This window comes from Malania oleifera, chromosome 5 (genome assembly GCF_029873635.1).
Source record: "Malania oleifera isolate guangnan ecotype guangnan chromosome 5, ASM2987363v1, whole genome shotgun sequence".
Taxonomy (NCBI): Eukaryota; Viridiplantae; Streptophyta; class Magnoliopsida; order Santalales; family Ximeniaceae; genus Malania; species Malania oleifera.
Window position 1 is genome coordinate 49,172,865 of NC_080421.1, and position 19,535 is coordinate 49,192,399.

The 19,535-nt window shown below is 37.4% G+C and overlaps 1 protein-coding gene across 15 annotated transcripts in view; it reads right to left on the reverse strand.

Annotated features, from left to right (window-relative positions):
• Window positions 1-18,667, reverse strand: part of LOC131155673 (transcription factor PIF1-like) — a 43,761-nt gene extending 25,094 nt beyond the window's left edge. For 10 of the 15 annotated variants that reach the window (XM_058108957.1, XM_058108964.1, XM_058108954.1 and 7 more), the window contains exons 1-6: window positions 18,234-18,620; window positions 18,016-18,135; window positions 17,158-17,932; window positions 9,379-9,474; window positions 9,209-9,274; window positions 9,025-9,090 (exon numbers count right to left, since the gene is read on the reverse strand). In XM_058108957.1, coding sequence (XP_057964940.1) covers window positions 9,025-9,090; window positions 9,209-9,274; window positions 9,379-9,474; window positions 17,158-17,932; window positions 18,016-18,104 — 1,092 coding nt within the window. In that variant the 5' untranslated portion in view covers window positions 18,105-18,135; window positions 18,234-18,620. Of the gene's footprint in view, window positions 1-9,024; window positions 9,091-9,208; window positions 9,275-9,378; window positions 9,475-17,157; window positions 17,933-18,015; window positions 18,136-18,233 lie in introns of all 15 variants that reach the window. The other 5 variants (XM_058108969.1, XM_058108967.1, XM_058108956.1 and 2 more) reach the window with 3 other exon arrangements.
• Between the last annotated feature and the right edge of the window lie 868 nt (window positions 18,668-19,535).

The following is a 19,535-nucleotide window of genomic DNA, read 5'->3' on the forward strand; positions in this document are numbered from 1 at the left end:
CCTGTTCTTTGTGTTCGGCTTTCTTGAGTAAACCAGTATGTCTGCGTTGTTTTGCTTTCCTGTATCTCCCCCTGAGGTTAAGTGCTCTGTTGTGTTTGACAGGTCAGGAATTGATGCAATGGAAGGCTCAATAGATGGGTCAGGGCATGAAGCAATGGAAGGCTCAATAGGTGGTACGGTTCAGATGACGCAGGTTCAATAGTAAAGAGGTCAAAGAACCGATCTTCACTCCATGTCTCCTCCTGAAGAGAGGGCTTTGGGAAATAAGGAGTGGTTTCAAAGAAAGTAATGTCAATACTAACAAACAGTCCTTTTAGAGATCGGATCATAGCATTTGTAGCCTTTCTAAGTAAGGGACTAACCAAGGAAGACACATTTAACGGCACGTGGATCCAATTTATCCCGGTTGTGTGCATGAACATGAACAAACGTAGTACAACCAAAGATTTTTAGCAGGAGACTGGATGGAAACCGAGAGGTAGGAAAGTGTTCTTGGAATTTCTGAATAGGAGTGACAAAGGAAAGTACTCGACTCGGCATTCTATTGATGAGATGTGTGGCTGTTAAGATGGCATCGCCCCAAAAATAGTTTTTCATGTTGGTAGTGAACATTAACGCACGGGCTACTTCAAGTATATGTCTATTTTTCCGTTCAGCCACCCCATTTGGTTGAGGGGTATCCACACAAGAACTCTGATGAACAATCCCATTTTCTTGAAGATAAGTACCCAGAATAGTATTAAAGTATTTTGTACCATTATCAGTACGTAAAATTTGAATATTAGTCTGGAACTGTGTATGAATCATGGAATGAAAACTGATACAAATGGAGCGGACTTCAGTTTTTTCTTTCAGCAAGTAAACCCAACAAAGACGAGTATGGTCATCAATAAACGTAACGAACCATTTTGTATTGGTGCGATTGAGTGAATGTGAGGGACCCCACAATCACTATGAATCATAGTAAACGGGTGAGATGGTTTGTACATGGATGATGGGAAAGAAGTACGACAGTGTTTTGCAAGCTCACACACTTCACATTGAAACTCAGGAGACTTTTTATTTGAACAAATAGATGGAAACAAATGTTTTAAATATTGGAAATTGGGATGACCCATTCTTGCATGCCATAACAAAAGTTCACTATCTCTAGAAATAGATACAGAATCACAAATTGCAGTATTACATAGTTCGCTCAAGCTTGCCTCCTCAAAGTAGTAGAGTCCCTTATGCGCCTTAGCAGTGCCAATCGTCTTCCTCGATGATAGGTCCTGAAAAACACAATGAAATAAAACAAATTTAGCAGAACAATTCGAGTCTTTTATTAATTGACTGATGGATAACAGATTGCAAGACAACTTGGGAACATGTAGGACTGATTGTAAAGTGATCGAGTCAAATATGCGAATACTTCCAACTGGTGAGAGAGAGCCATCTGCAATTTTTACTCTCAAATTCCCAACATATGGTGAGTAGGATGAAAAACATTGATAAGAACCAATCATATGATCAAATGAACCTGAGTCAATTATCCATGGAGATTTGTAACAGGATGTAGTATTTAAAGATGACAGATAATTACCTCGGTGAGCCAGGGAACCAGAAGAAGACTGACCCGATGTTTGAATTGACGAAATCATTTTATACAGTTGGTCTAACTGTTCAGGATTGAATGCACTACTTGAAGAGGTATTGATTTTTTCTCCTTGTAATTTTTCAGTTGACCTGTCAGTGCTAGTCTGGTACCCACGATCTTTTTGGTATTGTCTCGGCTTCCAATCTGCCGGTTTTCCATGAATCTCCCAGTAAGTATCTTTTGAATGACCTGTTTTTCAACAATATTCACACCATAATTGACCTTTTTGTGGTCGTTGGCTGGATCCCCCTGGGCCTTTTGATGCAAGGGCCGAGACATCAGGCCCATTAGTGTGCCCATTTAGATTTGGGGCGGATACGGGTAGGTCCAACCCGATAGGATCATTTTGGGGCCTCAGCATTACACGCCTCCTGCTTTCCTCCCTCCTAACCTATGCGAATACGTCTCAAGTTGAAGGAAGAGATCGTCGGCCAAGGACGCATCCCCTCAAGTCATCCAGATCTCGATTCAGGCCGGCAAGAAACTCGAAGACCCTTTCGTTCTCGAGCCTCCTTCGGTATCGTGTGCTGTTGCTAGAGCACTCCCACTCCTTGGGGGTGCTTAAGTCGAGTTCCTACCAAAGATGGGTCATCTCCATGAAGTACTCCGTAACGCCTCTCTCACCTTGCCTCATCTGCCACAATCGGGTCTTGATTTCAAAGATTTGCAAGTAACTCTCGACATCGGAATATGTCTCATGAACAGCGTCCCAAACGTCCTTCACCATTGGCAAGAACAGGTGGATTTTCCCGAGCGACGACTGCATCGAGTTGACGAGCCAGGCGGTGACCATGGAGTTTTCAAACCTCCATTTTTGCAAGGCAACCACATCAGTAGAGTCTAGTTTCTTCCATTCGCCGGTAAGATAGCCTAGCCTCCTTTTTCCTTCAATCATCAATTTTATGGATTGAGCCCACTCACGAAAATTTTTTCCGTTTAATTTCTCCATTGAGAGTGGAAAGGATATGTTGTCAAGTCCATTCGAACTCCCAATAGATGTGGCCTCTAAATCTCCGTCGATATTTGCAGACGAGGTCGACCCTCTGCTGTTGACGGTGTCGTTGGCCATAGTTAGCTAAGGTTGAGAAACCTTAGCTCTGATACCATGTAAGCGGAAGTCTTTATGAATTCTATTGAATTGATTTTTCATATGTACATCCTAATCTTATATAATACAATTCCCTATTCTAAACAAGGAAATAATCTCCTTACCGAATAATATCAAATCCCCCACATTTACCCACTTTCCTAATTTGTGAATTATTTACAATGATACTTGGGATTTAAACAATTAGGTACCACAGTTGTAGGTGGAGCTGTTGCCCTAGAGTCTGAGTCTGACAATACTTTTCTGTGGCATATGTGTCTAGGGCATATGGGAGAGTGTGGGATGAAGGAACTTCATAAGAGGAATTTTCTGAAGGGGGTAAAATCATGTAAGCTAGAGTTCTACAAGTATTGTGTGCTTAGGAAGCAGAACCGGATTCATTTCATGACAGCCATGCACAAGACGGAGGGAGTACTAGACTACATTCATTCGAACATTTGCGGACCGGTAAGAGTGGCATCACGAGGGGTACATGTGTATTTCGTGAGTTTTATCGACAACTACTCATGAAAGGTCTAGGTTTACTTCAAGCGTCACAAATCAGAGACGTTTGCCAGGTTCAAATTGTAGAAAGCTGAGGTGGAAAACTAGACCGGGAGAAAGATCAAATTCCTCAGGACAGACAATGGGACTGAGTACACAAACTCGGGATTCAGAGAGTTCTGCAAGCAACAGAGCATAAGGAGGCATTTTACTGTGCGTCGGACACTGCAACAAAATGGTGTGGCGGAGAGGATGAACCGAACCCTAGCTAAGAGGGCTCGGTGCCTAAGGTTGTATGCTGGGTTCGCCATGAATTTCTGGGCTGAGGTAGTTAGTATGGCGTGTTTCTTGGTAAATAGATCATTTAGGGCATCACAGAATGGGAAAGTTACTGAGGAGGTGTGGACAGGAGACAAGGTAGACTACTCTGGACTTAGAGTATTTGGGTGTCCGGCCTATGTGCACATTCCCGGTGATAAGAGATCTAAGCTTGAGGCAAAGTCTAGACGGTGCATCTTTCTAGGATATTAGAAAGGCATAAAAGGGTTCAAGCTATGGAATCCAATGACAAACAAGGTGGTGATCAGTAGGGACGTGGTTCACGATGAGAAAGTCATGTTGCGGCGTACTTAGGAAGAAATAGAGAAACAAATGCCAGAAAATCGAAGAAACAATGAGCATGCAATTTAGGTGGAGTTAGAGACTCAGGGCAGACATGTAGGGAGTCCTAGCCTGAGAGATCAGCCAATGGTGCAGGTGGAATCAGAAACTCAGGGTGGAGATGACACAGGGAGTTCTAGCTCAGATGACCAGCAGCTGCGTCGGAGCATATCTGTAGACAGACCCACACGCGTCGTCAGGCCACTCCTAGGTACGGTTTTAACGATCTAGTGTCTTGCACGCTTATCATCAGTAGCAGGGATCCTACTACCTTTTAGGAGGCCATGCATAGCCAGGAGAAGGGTAGATGGATAGGCGCTATGGTGGAGGAGATGAAGTTGTTGCATAAGAACCAAACGTGGAACTTGGTGGAGCTTCCAGCTGGGGAACATGCGATTGGATGCAAGTGGGTATACAGGAAGGAGGAAGCAATTTCAGAAAGGGAAAGAGAAAAGTACAAGGCTCGCTTGATAGCGAAGGAATTCTCACAGAGGAAGGGAGTAGATTATAATGAAATCTTCTCCCCTGTGGTCAGATTCACTTCCATCAGGGTAATGTTGGGACTGGTGGCACAACATGATATGCATCTCGAGCAGATGGACGTAAAGACGGCGTTCCTCCATGGTGACCTGGAGGAGTTGATTTACATGACACATCCAGAAGGGTTTAGCCAACCTGGATAGGAGCACTTAGTCTGCAAACTGAAGAAGTCACTGTATGTGCTAAAGCAGTCTCTGAGGCAATGGTACAAGAGGTTTGAAGCCTATATGACCCACATCGGCCACAAGAGGTGTGAGTACGATTGCTACGTCTATGTGATGAAACTTGTGGACGAGTCTCTTATATTTCTGCTACTATACGTTGACGATATGCTAATTGCTGCTAAAGACATAACTGAGGTAAATCGGTTGAAAACCTGGATGACAGGAGGTGGATACTGATTACGCAAGAGACCTGGATAACAGGAGGTCTACCACAGGGTACGTATTTACCCTTGTGGGAGGACCTATTTGTTGGAGGTCTATGGTGCAATTGCTTGTGGCGTTATCTACTACTAAGTCGGAGTACATGGCAGTGGCAGTGGCTAAGGCTACCAAGTAAGCGTTGTGGCTTACAGGGTTGGTCAGAGAGTTGGGTGTCCAATAAGGTGGAGTTCGGCTGCAGTATGACAGTCAGAGTGCCATTAACTTGGCGAAGAATCAGGTGTACCATGCGAGTATGAAGCACATTGATGTGCGGTATCACAAGGTCAAGGAATTGATTGCTTCAGGGGAACTTCTTGAGAAGGTTCATATGTCTGACAATGCGGCTGATATGCTGATGAAGCCGGTCACAACGGACAAGTTCAAGCATTGCTTGGACTTGATCAATGTCTCCAAGTGTTAGATGGGAGATGGGCCCAAATCTACTATCCCGAATGGAGTAGCAGTTATGCTTTCGAATTTCCTAAGTGGTGAATATTAGCCAAGGTGGAGATTGTTGGGGATGTGGCTCATATTTTGAGCAGGACGGGTGCATCGGGAAAGCTACGTGAAGCGAGGAGCAAGAGGATGAGAGGAGTCTGCAGGCAAGAGGATAACTGTCAATGGTTTGGGCTCTAACCATAGACGGTTTCAGGAAGAATGCAGAGATGTTTTCTTTATGCTCGAAACCGTCGACGGTTTATCGACGTAAGTTACGTATTTTGAATTCAGGGGTTAGTAGATTGAGCTAATCGAAGGGATTTCCTCTGGGGATTGCTACAGGGATTGTTTAAATAGGATCTAAGGTTCCTGTATGTTTAGGGTTCGCATATAATCATTGATTTATAACCCTATTGTAAGCTTTGACATTGTTCATAATGGAAAAGAGTTTGCTGCTCCTGTGGACGTAGGCAAATTGCTGAACCACGTAAATCTTGCGTTTTTTCTTGTGTTTTTTATTCTTCTCATACTGAGTGTTTGCTTATTGAGTATATTTCATCATCGAGTGATTGAATTGGTGGTTTTTGATTGATTCATGTGTGATTGTGTGCTTTTGCTGTGCGTATCTGAGAACGAACAACAATAATTTAAAGTATGATGGCTGTAAGAGTTGACAGGATTGATGTATTATTCTTGTAATTTGGACAAGAAGATAGTGAATCCTTGCCATTTGCTCCCGTGGATGTAGGCATTGCCGAACCACGTAATTTATTTTGTTATTTCTTGTTCTTGCTTTCATATACTTGCCGTGGTTGTGGATTGTTCTGTATATTCATTATTTACTGCATTGTGTGTTTGATCCTACACAAATATATTCCGCTGTGCAATTTGGGTTTTTTACAACAACTATTTTGCAAGATCAAATTAATAGAGACCAAGTGTGAGCAAGGCCCATATGTTCAACTTGTGTGACTCTTGTGAGGACTACTCCGTGAACTTGAGAAGATTATTCTAATTTAATTTCTCATCTTATTCATTTTCTCAAGAGGCTTGGAAGTCTAATTTTAACTAGCAAATAAATTCTCATTGGATTTATCATTCGAGTTGACTTAGTATAGAAGCCTGAGATATATGGATTATCATTGTAATTTTAGTTTTTATAAATCCTATGGCGATATTTGGATCGAGAAATCTGTGGATGGTTATCTGATTTGTTGGTGGCTTGGTTAAATTGTTGGTTGGTAGTGATAGCCAAATTGACCTACATAACAACAACAACAAAACCACAACAACAACAAAACCCAGCCTTAGTCCCATTAGGTGGGATCAGCTATATGAATCATTTTCCGCCAATTTATGCGATCATGGACCATTTCTTTTGATAGATTCAAGGATATTAAATCCTTACTCACTATCTTCTCATAAGTTATTTTAGGTCTACCCCTACCCCCGCCATTGCCCCCCACAGTAACTAAGTCACTCTTCCTCACATGTGCACTATGTGGCCTACATTGCAAGTGTCCATACCATCTGAGTCATCCCTCCTTTATCTTATGTTCTATAGGAGCTACACCTAACTTACCACAAATATGTTCATTCCTTAATTTATCTTTCAATGTTATACCACTCATCCATCTAAATATTCTCATCTCGGCAACTTTTATCTTTTCGATATTATGTTTTTTCGTCGCCCAACATTCCGATCCATATAGCATAGCTGGTCTAATAGCTGTCCTATAAAACTTCCCTTTCAATTTTAAAGGTATTCTACGATTGCAAAGCACCCTTGAAGTACTTCTCCAATTTGCCCAACCTGCTTTAACTCTATGCATTACATCATCTTCAATTTCTCCTTTAGCGTGCATAATAGATCCAAGGTATCGAAATCTACAAGTGCTATTTATTTCTTCATCATCAAGTTTAACTTTATCTCCAATATTCCTCCTATCATTACTAAAATTACATTTCATATATTCTGTCTTATTTCTACTTGTCCTAAAGTCTCTAGATTCCAAAGTTTCTCTCCATAATTCTAACTCAACCTCTACTCTATCCCTAGTTTCGTCAATTAATACAATATCATCTGCAAACAACATACACCATGGAACCTCTTTTTGAATACTCTTAGTCAATTGGTCCATCACTAAAGCAAAAAGATAAGGAATCAAAGTCGATCCTTGATGTACACCTATGATGATTGGAAATTATCTTGTTTCTCCATCTATAGTCCTTGCACTAGTCATTACTCCATCGTACATATCCTTAATGACTTTGGTATACCTACTAAATACACTTTTTTTTTCAAAAACCCACCATAGAACTTCCCTAGGTATCCTATCATATGCTTTCTCAAGGTCAATAAATATCATATGCAAGTCTCTCTTCTTTTCCCTAAACTTTTCCATTAATCTTCTTAAAAGATAAATAGCTTTTGTGGTAGATCTCCCAGGCATAAAACCATATTGATTTTTTGAGAACTTCGTTTCTAACCTTAATCTTTGTTCAACTATCCTTTCTCATAGTTTTATCGTATGACTCATAAGTTTAATTCCACGATAGTTATTACAATTTTGAATATCTCCTTTATTTTTGTATATAGGTATTAAAGTGCTTTTCCTCCATTCATCTGGCATTTTCTTAATTTTTACAATTGTATTAAATAAATTAGTTAACCATATAATTCCGTTATCACCTAAGCATTTCCAAACTTCAATCGGGATGTTATTTGGTCCTATAGCTTTCCCATTTTTCATCTTTTTTAGTGTAAACTTAACTTCATTAACTCTAATTTTGCGAATAAATCTCATATTTTTAGTCTTTTCCTCATTTGACAATTCTAAGTTTAAGCCTTCTATTTAGTTTTCATTAAACAGCTTACTAAAGTAACTTCACCATCTTTTTTTAATGTCTTCGCCCTTAACCAAGACAATATCATCCTCACTTTTTATACATTTTACATTTCCTAAGTCCTTACTCTTCCTTTCTCTAACTTTAGCAAGTTTAAATATTTCTTTTTCCCCTTCTTTTGTACCTAATCTATCAAACTATTAAATGACCTATATTTAGCTTCACAACAGCCTTTTTTGCATCTTTTCTTACCTCTTTATATTTTTCAAAGTTATCTCTGTTTCTACATTTTTGTCACGTTTTATATCAAATTCTTTTTGTCTTTATGATTTTTTGTACATCTCTATCCCACCACCAACTCTCTTTGCTATTCGAGAATCTTCCCCTTGACCTACATACCCATTGTAATTTGGACAAGGTTGTCTATTTGCCATGTGCACGTTATTGTAAGCTATTTGAAATATTGAAATACCAGAGAAGGTCACATGGAGAGTGGATGAAGGTCTAGTGAACCAAAACACTATAAAATCCTGTTCGCTTGAGTTTATTCTTGTGATTGTACTTGGGAGACGTGCTTAGCTTCCCTTTTCATTCTTATTCAAAATTTGTTAAGAAAACATAATTTTTTTAATGGTATACAATTTCTAAGTTTCTATCAAAACATTCTTGTTACTTGAGGATATTTTGCTAATCAATTTAGAATAATTCATAGTACAATAGAAAAACTATTAGAGATGTAGATAAAGAATTTAATTGAATTATAAAAATAAAAATAAAAAATGTAAAGACTTAATTAATTTTATGAAAAATAAACAAAGACATATTACACACTCATTGCATGAGTCTAATAGCTGGTAATTACTAAAGAAATTTGAAGAATATAGTACCTGCACTTGCATTTGAAGCGACTTCAAATATTCAATTGCCTCATCCAGCATTGATGCTTTGTCTGACTGAAGTTCATAAGAAGAAAGAAAAAATCATTTTAGCAAAGATAATAATCCACTGCAGTAAAGCATTAACCAATGCCACATAAAATCATTCAAACAAAATTCATGGAGACACAGGAACCTTGTTGCAACGAGGTATGAGTTCTTGCAAAGCCCTCATCTTCTCATTTATCCTATCTCGACGTCGCTGCACAAGAATGCAGTATTTGATTCATTAGGGGGAAAAATGGTCCAAAAGGAATCCCCCGTTCATCAATTCTTCTACAACAAAAGATTTATAATGTTGCTTACTCTCTCCGAGAGATTATGGACCTCAGCGGCACGGGATCTCTTAGTCGATGTCGATCGAATTTGTTTCTTTGCATCAGCAGATTCAGTTTCAGCATCCTTTCATTAAAAGGACAACAATACATCAACTAAAATAGGTTGTGATGAATGAAGGGACTAAAAACCACAAATAAGATGTTCTGACCCAAAAAGATAAAAAGCACTTAAAACATCTATTATACATGTAATCTGTATATTACTTTAGGACCATCTAACTGCCCATTTGGTCATGTAATTTGCTATGTTACTCACATACATGAAAGGCTCAATTTAGTCCTCAGATTGTCTAACTTCCCAGTTAATGGCTGCAGCATACAACTGGCAAAATGACTAAAAAACAAGAAACTTCACTTTAGCGTCTCAAGTCACTGTCCACAGTAACTAATGGAATCATAGATTTGATAATAAATCACCTAGAAAAGACTGCATCATAATCCTATTAACAATAAATTATATGGTGAAGAAAGAAGTTCCTTGTCACAATGTATTGCTAGTTAATTGCTTTCATCTTGAACTTACCTAGTATTAGAAGTAATCAGAAAATAGAGATGTGTACATGAAATCAAATAATTCATTCTTTAGTTTAATTCCACAGGTACTAAATTGATAGAAAGCATTTTGTACCAATTAGTTACTCCAAGTATACACTGTTTCTGCGAGTTGCAGACTTTCCAACAACACAATTTGAGGCCACAAGTCCCAGAGGAAGGAATATGCTCCCAATCCTTAAAATGCACATACCAAATATGCAACTAACTGAAATTTGGTTTCCTTCAATGAAACAACATCTAGAGAAGATGTGAAGATAATTTCTCTGACTTCTTTATGCTTATTTACATCCCCTAAGCCCCTCACATTGTAGCTAAGAATACCCATAATAGCCATCTACCACGCTCTTTACCACTACCCTTTTCCCCTTACGATTAATATGAGAAGCCAACTTCTATAATTCCCTTTCAAATTCCTTTTTCATCATAACACCTAAGCGAGAAGTTGCATAAAGATGAAGAGTTTGTTGAGGACAAAATGAGGTGACAAGTCAAACAAGTCGAGCGTGGAAATAGAAGGGTCAAGAGAAAGGGGTAAGATAATCATTTTTTGCATACCTTGCTAGAATATTTTGCAAAATTATGAGCATACTTAGCTTAGATTTAAACAGGCTAACAATGGGCATTTCAACTAGTGATGGGGTAGTTCTTGCTTCTTAGAGACCTGAATATATTTTTAAGCAGGTATTGTTCAGGCCTGCAATAGTAAGATTGAATTGGTTATCAAATTTAAGCAATAAGATGTTGGAGAGGTGATTTGAAGACAAGATAAGAAAGCATTCATTAACATGGAAACAAAGCTTTTGGGCGTGATTGTTTTAGTTTGGTATTCTTTCAGTTGTGCTAGGATGGGGTTAAGTCTGATCCTCAGAAAGCCTTTGAAGAATGCTATGCAAATAAGGTGATTCATAAAAGCATGAATTCTACTTTTAATACTTCATTGTCTAAAGAGGATCACTCCATTAGGGCAAAAGATATTAGACCCATTAGCATGACCATGAGTGTTTTTAAGATCATTGCTAATGTCCAGACTCGGTTTGGACGAGATTTTGGATGCTGCTACTGTTTCTTATACTAATTCCAACCAAATAGGCAAAGTTTTCTTCCATTATACAAGTCCCCAATATCTGAGCCTTTAAGCATATGAATTAACTTTATGCAAACTTCGCTCATCATACCAATCAATCATGTCAGCACTTTTTTTTATTTTCTCATTTCCTTTTAACTAAGGCGATGAAGAAAGTGTTCCAGCCTGGCACAACAAATAACCTGAACCTAACAATACAACCTCCCTAAGATTTCTGCTACACTCAAAATTCGTTATATGGGCAGCTTTATGTCTTTCATCTGTCTTGGACCTTTTGATGTGTTTAGTCTAGCAATTAAGCTTAAAATAACTTAAATCTTTTTCATCAGCTCACCTGCATTTAAACAAGTTCTATCATATTGAGGACAGGTAAAACAATTGGCAATTTCCAAATTTCAAAGTTATGGATGATTTCAAAAATTTTCAAATTTATTTTAACTTTTGTCCAAACAAAGCCATTTTGTATGAAAATGCAGCCTTTCTGAGTTATAGACAACTCCATTTGATCATAAGGCATAAGATAATAACTGGTGTCACATATATAATTTCTTCTGCCCTCAAAAAAACAAAGAATTTGTATGCATTCCATAAGCCAAGATATCATCGTCGTAAGAGATTAGATGGGGCCGAGTTTCTTCCAAGCAAGAAAGGATAAATTTATGAGACCGAGGTCACATTCTATAATTTCGACACTCAAAGCAACACAGAGTTAGTATGCATTCAAGGAACTAGGGGTTGAAGTAATTAGAGATGTCCTATTGTCCTGGTGCTGAATTTATGAGTTAGCTTTCGCTTTCACCATAATGCTCATATTTCTGTTGCTTGGCCAAAGCACATATAAAAGCTAAAAACCTCTAACTGTTTCAGTTAATGTAACAGCAAACATGCCTCTTGCTAGTACACCAGCTAGGATGTAAGATGTATGATGGTGCTGAAGTCTTAAAATTGGAAATTCAGGAAAAAAAAAAGTGGAAAATTTTTTTTAGAGAAAAAATATGGACAAATTAACCAAATCTTTTATATTGATTTGGCTAAACATTAGGCATTCTGACACTTTTAAAGATATAGAAACTAATTTAAAAATTTATAACCCTACAGTTAGGAATATAAAATTTATACCAAACCGGACCTAAGTCAATTTAATTCTGCTTCTTATTTGAAAATTAAATCACACATACGTACAGTTCCATCTATGCAAGCCTTCTGTTTTGGTGTTTCCCAATAAAATCATAACATGCTAATGTCCTACTCAATGTTTTAAAAGGAAAAGGCGTGAGGCAAAGTGTTCTAACAGTTAAGAGGCGAGGTCTAAGCCTTAAGGCATTGGGGCATGAGCCCTTTGAGAATTTTTTTTTTAGATAAAAATATGTAAATAAATTATATATATCTTAAAAATAAATAAAATCACAAATATAATGCAAATAAAATCAAATAAAATATGCAAACTACTTGTTGGCCATTCAAGAATTGCCAACTTGAATTCATTATGTATATCATGACAAGAGATAGCTATAACGTTGCAAAGATCTAATTAATTTCTATGTTACAAAACTCAATTATTTTGGAAAGGTTGAGGTTCAAGAGTTTAAGAATCAACTCATATTATGACATTTCCTTTTATATCAACATGGAGTTGAAATTTTCTAACTAAATCAAACTTGTGATCTCAGCATGTAATGCATTAGCATTTTTGGGATTTGTTATTTTGGATTGAGCTTTAATGCGTTTTAGGCATGCCTTGCCTTGACACAATCCTCAATTAAGCCTTTTAAAGCATTGGTCCCACTTATTATTGTACTTATTGAGAGGGTACTCTACTTGAATTCTCTACGTACGGGAAGGTTTTGCATATAGAGGGCTCAAAGACTAAAGGATATAGAAAGCCTAGGGTAAAACCTTGAGGCAAAGACCCCAGTAGTAGTGTTGTATTTTTTATTTTTTTCCAGCTAGGATGCAATGTTCATACATTTCCATGGGCATACTACAGGGTTTTGGGAATAGTGAAGGTTTTCACAAGGATTGAACAAAAAAGAAAATAACTTTAAGCCCTAAGCTCACCAAAAAAAAAAGTCTCAACTAACACAAAATGAGAAAAAAAATTTGAGTCCTAAGCTAATATAACAATTTCATTTTGGCCCTAAGCTGACCTTTGAATCTTAGTCGGAATCAATCTTAAAATCTAAGTTACTCTTGACTTTGAGTCAACCCTCAGCCTCAAGCCAAACTTGGTTCAGAATTGATCTTGAAGACTAGAACTATGAGTTTATCCTAGTCATGCAACTAATCCTCTGCCCCAAGCCAATCTTAGTCAAGAATCAAGCTTGAGCCTCGACTTTCCCCCACCCTATAGCTACCCCTCAACCTCAAGAATCCATCTTGCCTCCTAAGCTCATGCTAGACCAAAGCCATCTTTCGTCTTTAAGTTGATTCTAGTTATGAACCCTAAGCAATCCTCCAAATTTAAGCCAATTCAAGTCCTAAATCCATTCCAAGTCATAAGCACATCTTGACCCTAACCAATATTCTAATCCTATGCCAGGAAACCTGAACACTCACTAAGCCCTAAGCCAAATTACAAGCCTAAGCCAATCTAAGTCCTAGACCCATTTTGAGTCCTGTGCTAACCAACGCCTGAACATCCTTATGCTGAATCAAGTCACGAATTCATCCTAAAGTTAGAACACATTCTAGCCATAAGTTGACTTCAATTAAAAACAAATCCTACACCCTAAACTCATCTTAACCTTAAGTTGTTGTCATGTTTGTGTTTATTAGGGTCTACATTTCAAGCCTTGAGCTCATAGACCTAAGCCAATTTGGGTCTTGAATCCAATTCGTGCCCTAAGGTCATCCTCATTGTGACCATTCTTCGACCTTGATCCAATCTTCAACCCTAAACCCATCCTAAACTTTGATCTCATATTGACCTTAATCCATGGAGTTGATCTAGGTCTTGAACTCTTTCAAAGCCCCAAGTGCTTTTTGTCCTTGAAGTATCCTTTGGTTTAGAGTTGATTTAGGGCATGATCCCATTCCGAGCCCCTAGGCTCATCTTATAGCCCTAAGCCATTCTCGACAAATTAGGGTCTTGAACTAAGTATAAGGCACTAAACCAATTTTTTTTAACCTTGAGCCAAATAATTTTCATACATTGGTACATTCAAAATGACAGGCTTTTCATAATCATCATATGCATAACACACATTTGAGTCTTTTTTACATCATGCATTGTAGTGACCAAAGTGGGCTTTTGTTCATTGTCCATGTTTTTTTAGCAATTATCCCAAATAAGGGACATATGTAGACATTCCATTGTGGACTAGAACATACCTAGCTTATTTTTTTGTGTGTACTGAGGCCTAAAAATTTAAAATTTCATAATTCTAAAATAATGGATTGATTTTAGGCCCAAACCCATTAAAAACCCAAATTTTGTAATAAAATTGAGAAATAAAAATCAAAGTTAGTAAAAAAGAGGACACCATGCAACATGTAAGTGATGCAACTCTTATCAATGTTGTGAGCCATAGCGATTGCGAACACATGCCCCAGGTTTGAGCTTGCATAGTTTTACTACATTTTTCTCCCCATTTGCCTATGAATAGACCCTTGTGAGGCCTTTAAGGACATCTGTAAAGAAAGTGAAATACTGCCCATGTGAGTTAAGTGCGAAGCACCAATAACCCATCGAGATTCCAACCCCTTTTGTTTGCAAGAGGTAGTTGTCTGAAATTGAATCCCTATCACTTGGTTCATACTACTTACAAGTGGTGATCCTTTGCTCTTGATAAGTTAGTTAAGTTCTTGCTACAACTACAAAAACAACAAGAAGCAGCCTTAGGTCCTACTGTATGGGTCCAACTATATGAATCCTTTTCGTACAATTCACATGATCAAGGGCATTTTCCTTGAAAAACTTAAGAGTTGTTAAATCCCTCCTTATTACCTCATTCTACATTATTTTTTGCCTACCACTACCTCTTCTACTACTGTTAAAAATAGCTAACTCGCTCTTCCTCACTAGTGCACTACTTAGCCTGCATTTCAAATGCTCAAACCATTTATGCCACCCCTCCCTTATCTTATCTTCTGACACTGATATGCCTAATTTATTGCAAATATGTTCATTCCTTAATTTATCCTTTATGCTATACTGCTCATCCACCTTAGCATTATCATTTCAGTGACTTTTACTTTTTGAATATATTGTTTCTTAGTTACCCAACATTATAATCCATATAGCATGACTAGTCTTATAGTCATTCTATAGAATTTCTCTTCTTGTTTTAATGGTATTATATGATCACGCAACACATCCAAAGCACTCTTGCATTTACCCAACCTACTTTAACTCAATATACAACATTCTCTTCAATTTTTCCTTCTGCTTGCATAATAGATACAAGAAATTGAATCTTATCTTATATATTCTTCCTTACATGACTAAAATTATACTTTATATAATTTGTCTTATTTCATCTTATCCTAAAACCTTCATACTCTAAAGCTATTCTCCATAGTTCTAACTTAGATTCCACCTTATCAATCAAAACAATATCATTTCTGAATTTTGCAAACATCATACACCATGGGATCTCGTTCTGGATATTCCTAATGAGTTCATCAATCTAAAGTAAACAAATAGGGGATCAAATTAGAACCTTGATGAACATCTATTTTGATTGGAAATTCTCTAAACTTTCCACCTACGGTCTTGACGCTAGTCGCTACTCTATCATACATATTCAACTCCCTTTTCTTTTTCCTGAACTTTTCATTTAGTTTTGGGCTTGTTTTCTTGGGGAAGATTGCAACTATTTTAGCACAAAAACTCTTATTTTTAGACCTTCCATTTTTTTAAAAATAAATAAAAGCCCCATGAATTTTTAAATTTTAATTTTTTCTCTTTGGTGGGCCCTATGGGTCTATTCTTGATAATAATGTTAATAGTATCATTATTTGGTTAAAGGTTGCAGTGAAGCGGAAAAAAAAATTACTTATTCAATGTAGTAATCTTGATCCTTACTTGGTACATAACAATTCTTCAAGAGTTCAAATTGAGTTTAAAAATAGGTCCATTTTGTGTGAGGACGAGGATATTTTATGATCTAGGGTTAGTATACAAGTCAGATAGATCTTGCTAGTTGGAAGCTTCCTAAGCTCCCCTTTACAGATTTTGTAAACCTTCTATGGACTCTGCTTCTATTGGTTAGCCTATTTGTGGTGGGGACATGGATTCACATAGAAGAGTGTAAGGCTTTACAAGTTGAAAAGAGAGAAAAAAAAAAAAAAAGTGATATGCAGTACCATGCCCCCTCGAGTAAAACCATACCACGTAAGTTTGCGCAGCATCAAACTATTTACTCAGCACAATTTTAGTAGGTCCTTTGAGATGCAAGTCTTTATCTTACAAGCAAGCATCAATGTCAATAAAAAGACGCAAAATCCCCAGAAGATTCATGTCGAAGAAGAGACCAAATTAGCCATTGACTGTTGGTTGAACAATTTGCAAACTCATTGGTAATTATGGTCCCTTGTTAAAGATATTAATATTACATTTTATATTTTATAACTAAAAGTGAAATAAAATTGAAATGGAATCTAATTTTTTTTTTTAAATAATAATAATTTCTTAAGATAGATTTGGAGCAAAGAAAATATTAAAGAAAAAGAAAGGAAAATATCAAAGAATCTTCATTTTCATGGTTATTATGAAAAATAAGAAAACAAAATAAAAAATATACCAAATTTATAAATAAAAATTTAATTCTACACCCCGTTAATATTTAATTTTTTATTCAGATTAAAATAAATTTTTATATTTAATAATACCTAATAAAAAATAAAATAAATTTCCTCCTTATTTCTTCATTAAATTTCGTTATAACCGGAGATCCTAGACCTATACAGCTATACTGTCCGTCCGTTTTGGATTACTATCACCAATCACCTTGCGCTAACCATTTGGTTGATTTGAAACAAAAATGCTATGTTACCGTACACGTGCCACGGGAGTACAGATCATTAGCAGTGAGAAAATTGACCACCAGCGCCACGTGTACGGCATAAAAATGATGTGGTCAGAAGGTTCCCATGTCAGCGACTGACCTCACTGTAGCCCTCGGCGTCATTGCCATCGGCTTCTCTTCCCTTGCGCTTTCGACCTTCCGCCGGCCGCTTCTGCACTGCCTCCGCCCCGGAACCTGTGCCGGAGCCTCCGGGAGATGAAGTCACCGTCACCTCACAAGCCAACATAACTCTGGCTTCACCGAGCGATGCGCCGCCAACCGCCGCACTGCTAACGGTGCCGCACCCCATGTTCGCGGCGGAAGCTTCCGCCTCGCTCCTTACCGTCGCCGGTGAATGCGAAACCCTTGATGCGAATCCCACCGCCGGAGTTTCGCTCGAATCCACCACCGTTGATTCCCTCACCAACTTCTTCGAGTTCGACGGTCCAGATTCGTCTCTCCCTTTGGGTCTCGAAAAATGCGCATTGTGAAGCTCGGTGCGTCTTCCAGGAGGAATTGGCGGCCGGGAAGCCGCCGGCGGAGGAGAAGACCGGTGGTCCGGCTCTCGGACGGGAGGGGCTGAGTTAACGCACGGCGCAGGGTAGAGGAGATCGGCGCAGAAATCTCGATCGAAGGAGTCGTCGAGAGGGTAATGCAACAAGGAGGCCATCTCATCTTCTTGCATGAAGACATGAGTAGCTGGTTCTTCCGATGATCGGATCTCCCTGGCCGTCGGTGGCTGGGAGGGAAGCACAGCGTCGTCGAGGATCGGGGGCTTCGTCGGCGGCGATTTCTTCAGAGAGAACCTCTGGTTCTGGCTCTGCATAATCACTTGTCCATTCTGCCATAGCAGCTCCATGATTCCATCTTCAGGTCTGAACACACTCAAGAGTCCTCAGAAAATCAAGAGACAAGCAATTGAACAGAAAACGAAGCTTAATTAACAAAGAAAACTTACAGATGAGACTTCTTGGGTCGAGTTATTCGGGAAGGAGATGGAATCGAGTAATCATCTTCCATGTCGAAATCTGGAACGCAGTGATTCATCCTATTCAATTAGCTAGTACCTGAAATGGAACTACAAAATCCGCAGAAAATTTACAGAAAGAAAAGAATTTACAATAAGAATGGAATGAACATTCGATCAAATTAATACACACTCGAGCTAGGACTTACTGCGTCGATTAATTCAGGCGGCTAGAATTGTAACTTCATGCACTAATCCACAGCAGCAATTAAGATTTGAAAAATACACATAATCAGTTTCATCTAATTAATGCTTTTCTGTCTCTGTACTCTTTGCTCTCTGTGGTATTAATTTGAAGAATCGTGAAACATTGACGACATCAATCGCTCTGGATATGTGTGCGCAGAGCGAGGGATGAGGATGAAGGAGAAATGGAGGAGAGGAATAGAGGAGATTTTGCGTTGGTTACAGATTTATGCTTTTTTCATCTTCTTTGCCTTTTGTGTCCGTTGTCATTTCAGCCAAGATAAGGTTTCTCTCTCTCTCTCTCTCTCTCTCTCACACACACACACTCTCTCTCTCTCTCTCTCTCTCTCTCTTTCTCTCCCCCCGGGGGGGGAATAATACGGAAGAAAAGACGAAATGTAATCAAACATTAGAAATGAGATAAATCTATTTTAGTTGGAATATGATTTCTATGATCGTGCGGCAGAAATAAAAAAGGGGTACTACCCAAAATGCATGCTTCTCAAGTTCTTGGAAGGATTTTAATCTGAGTAGGGATTTTATTTCATGAAATCAAACTCATTTTATAGTTCTTAAATTATTAAATAAAATCTATTTTAATATCTCTATTTTTAATTAATAAAACTAAAGACTTGTATTTTTATCATTTTAATTAAATTTAATAAAATTAATAAAGTGTCGGATTGATATTATATGTCGTATAACTATAATTTTTAAGAAGTTATCATTTCAAAAAAAAATTTAAGAAATTTTATTCATCATAAAGTAATTGTGACTTTAAGTGCATAATTAGTATAAAATAATTTAATAATAATATAAATATTCTTTTGTAACTAATAATATACGAGCCTTTAATTGAATAAATAATTAGTATAAGTCTTTACTTACACAAAGTATAGGTACTAAAATATATTTTCAATTAAAGTAAAGGGACTAACTTATCATTACACTCTAATAAAAAATTCTAAGAACTACAACAAATGCTAAAAAGGCTAATTATTATTACTACTTATAATAAAAATAATAACAACTAATGATAATTGTAATAAAAATAAATAATATTTATTATTATAAAATAATAATAACAACAAGAACAATATTAAAAATAAAAAACACCAAAATAACAAAATATTATTATTTTAAGGATAATAATTATTATAAAAATAATAATAATAACAACTAATAATAACTACAATCACTACAAAAAAAAAGGTTTTTTAATGACAAAACTGTTGATTTTATAGGTCATATTCGATTTTGATAAT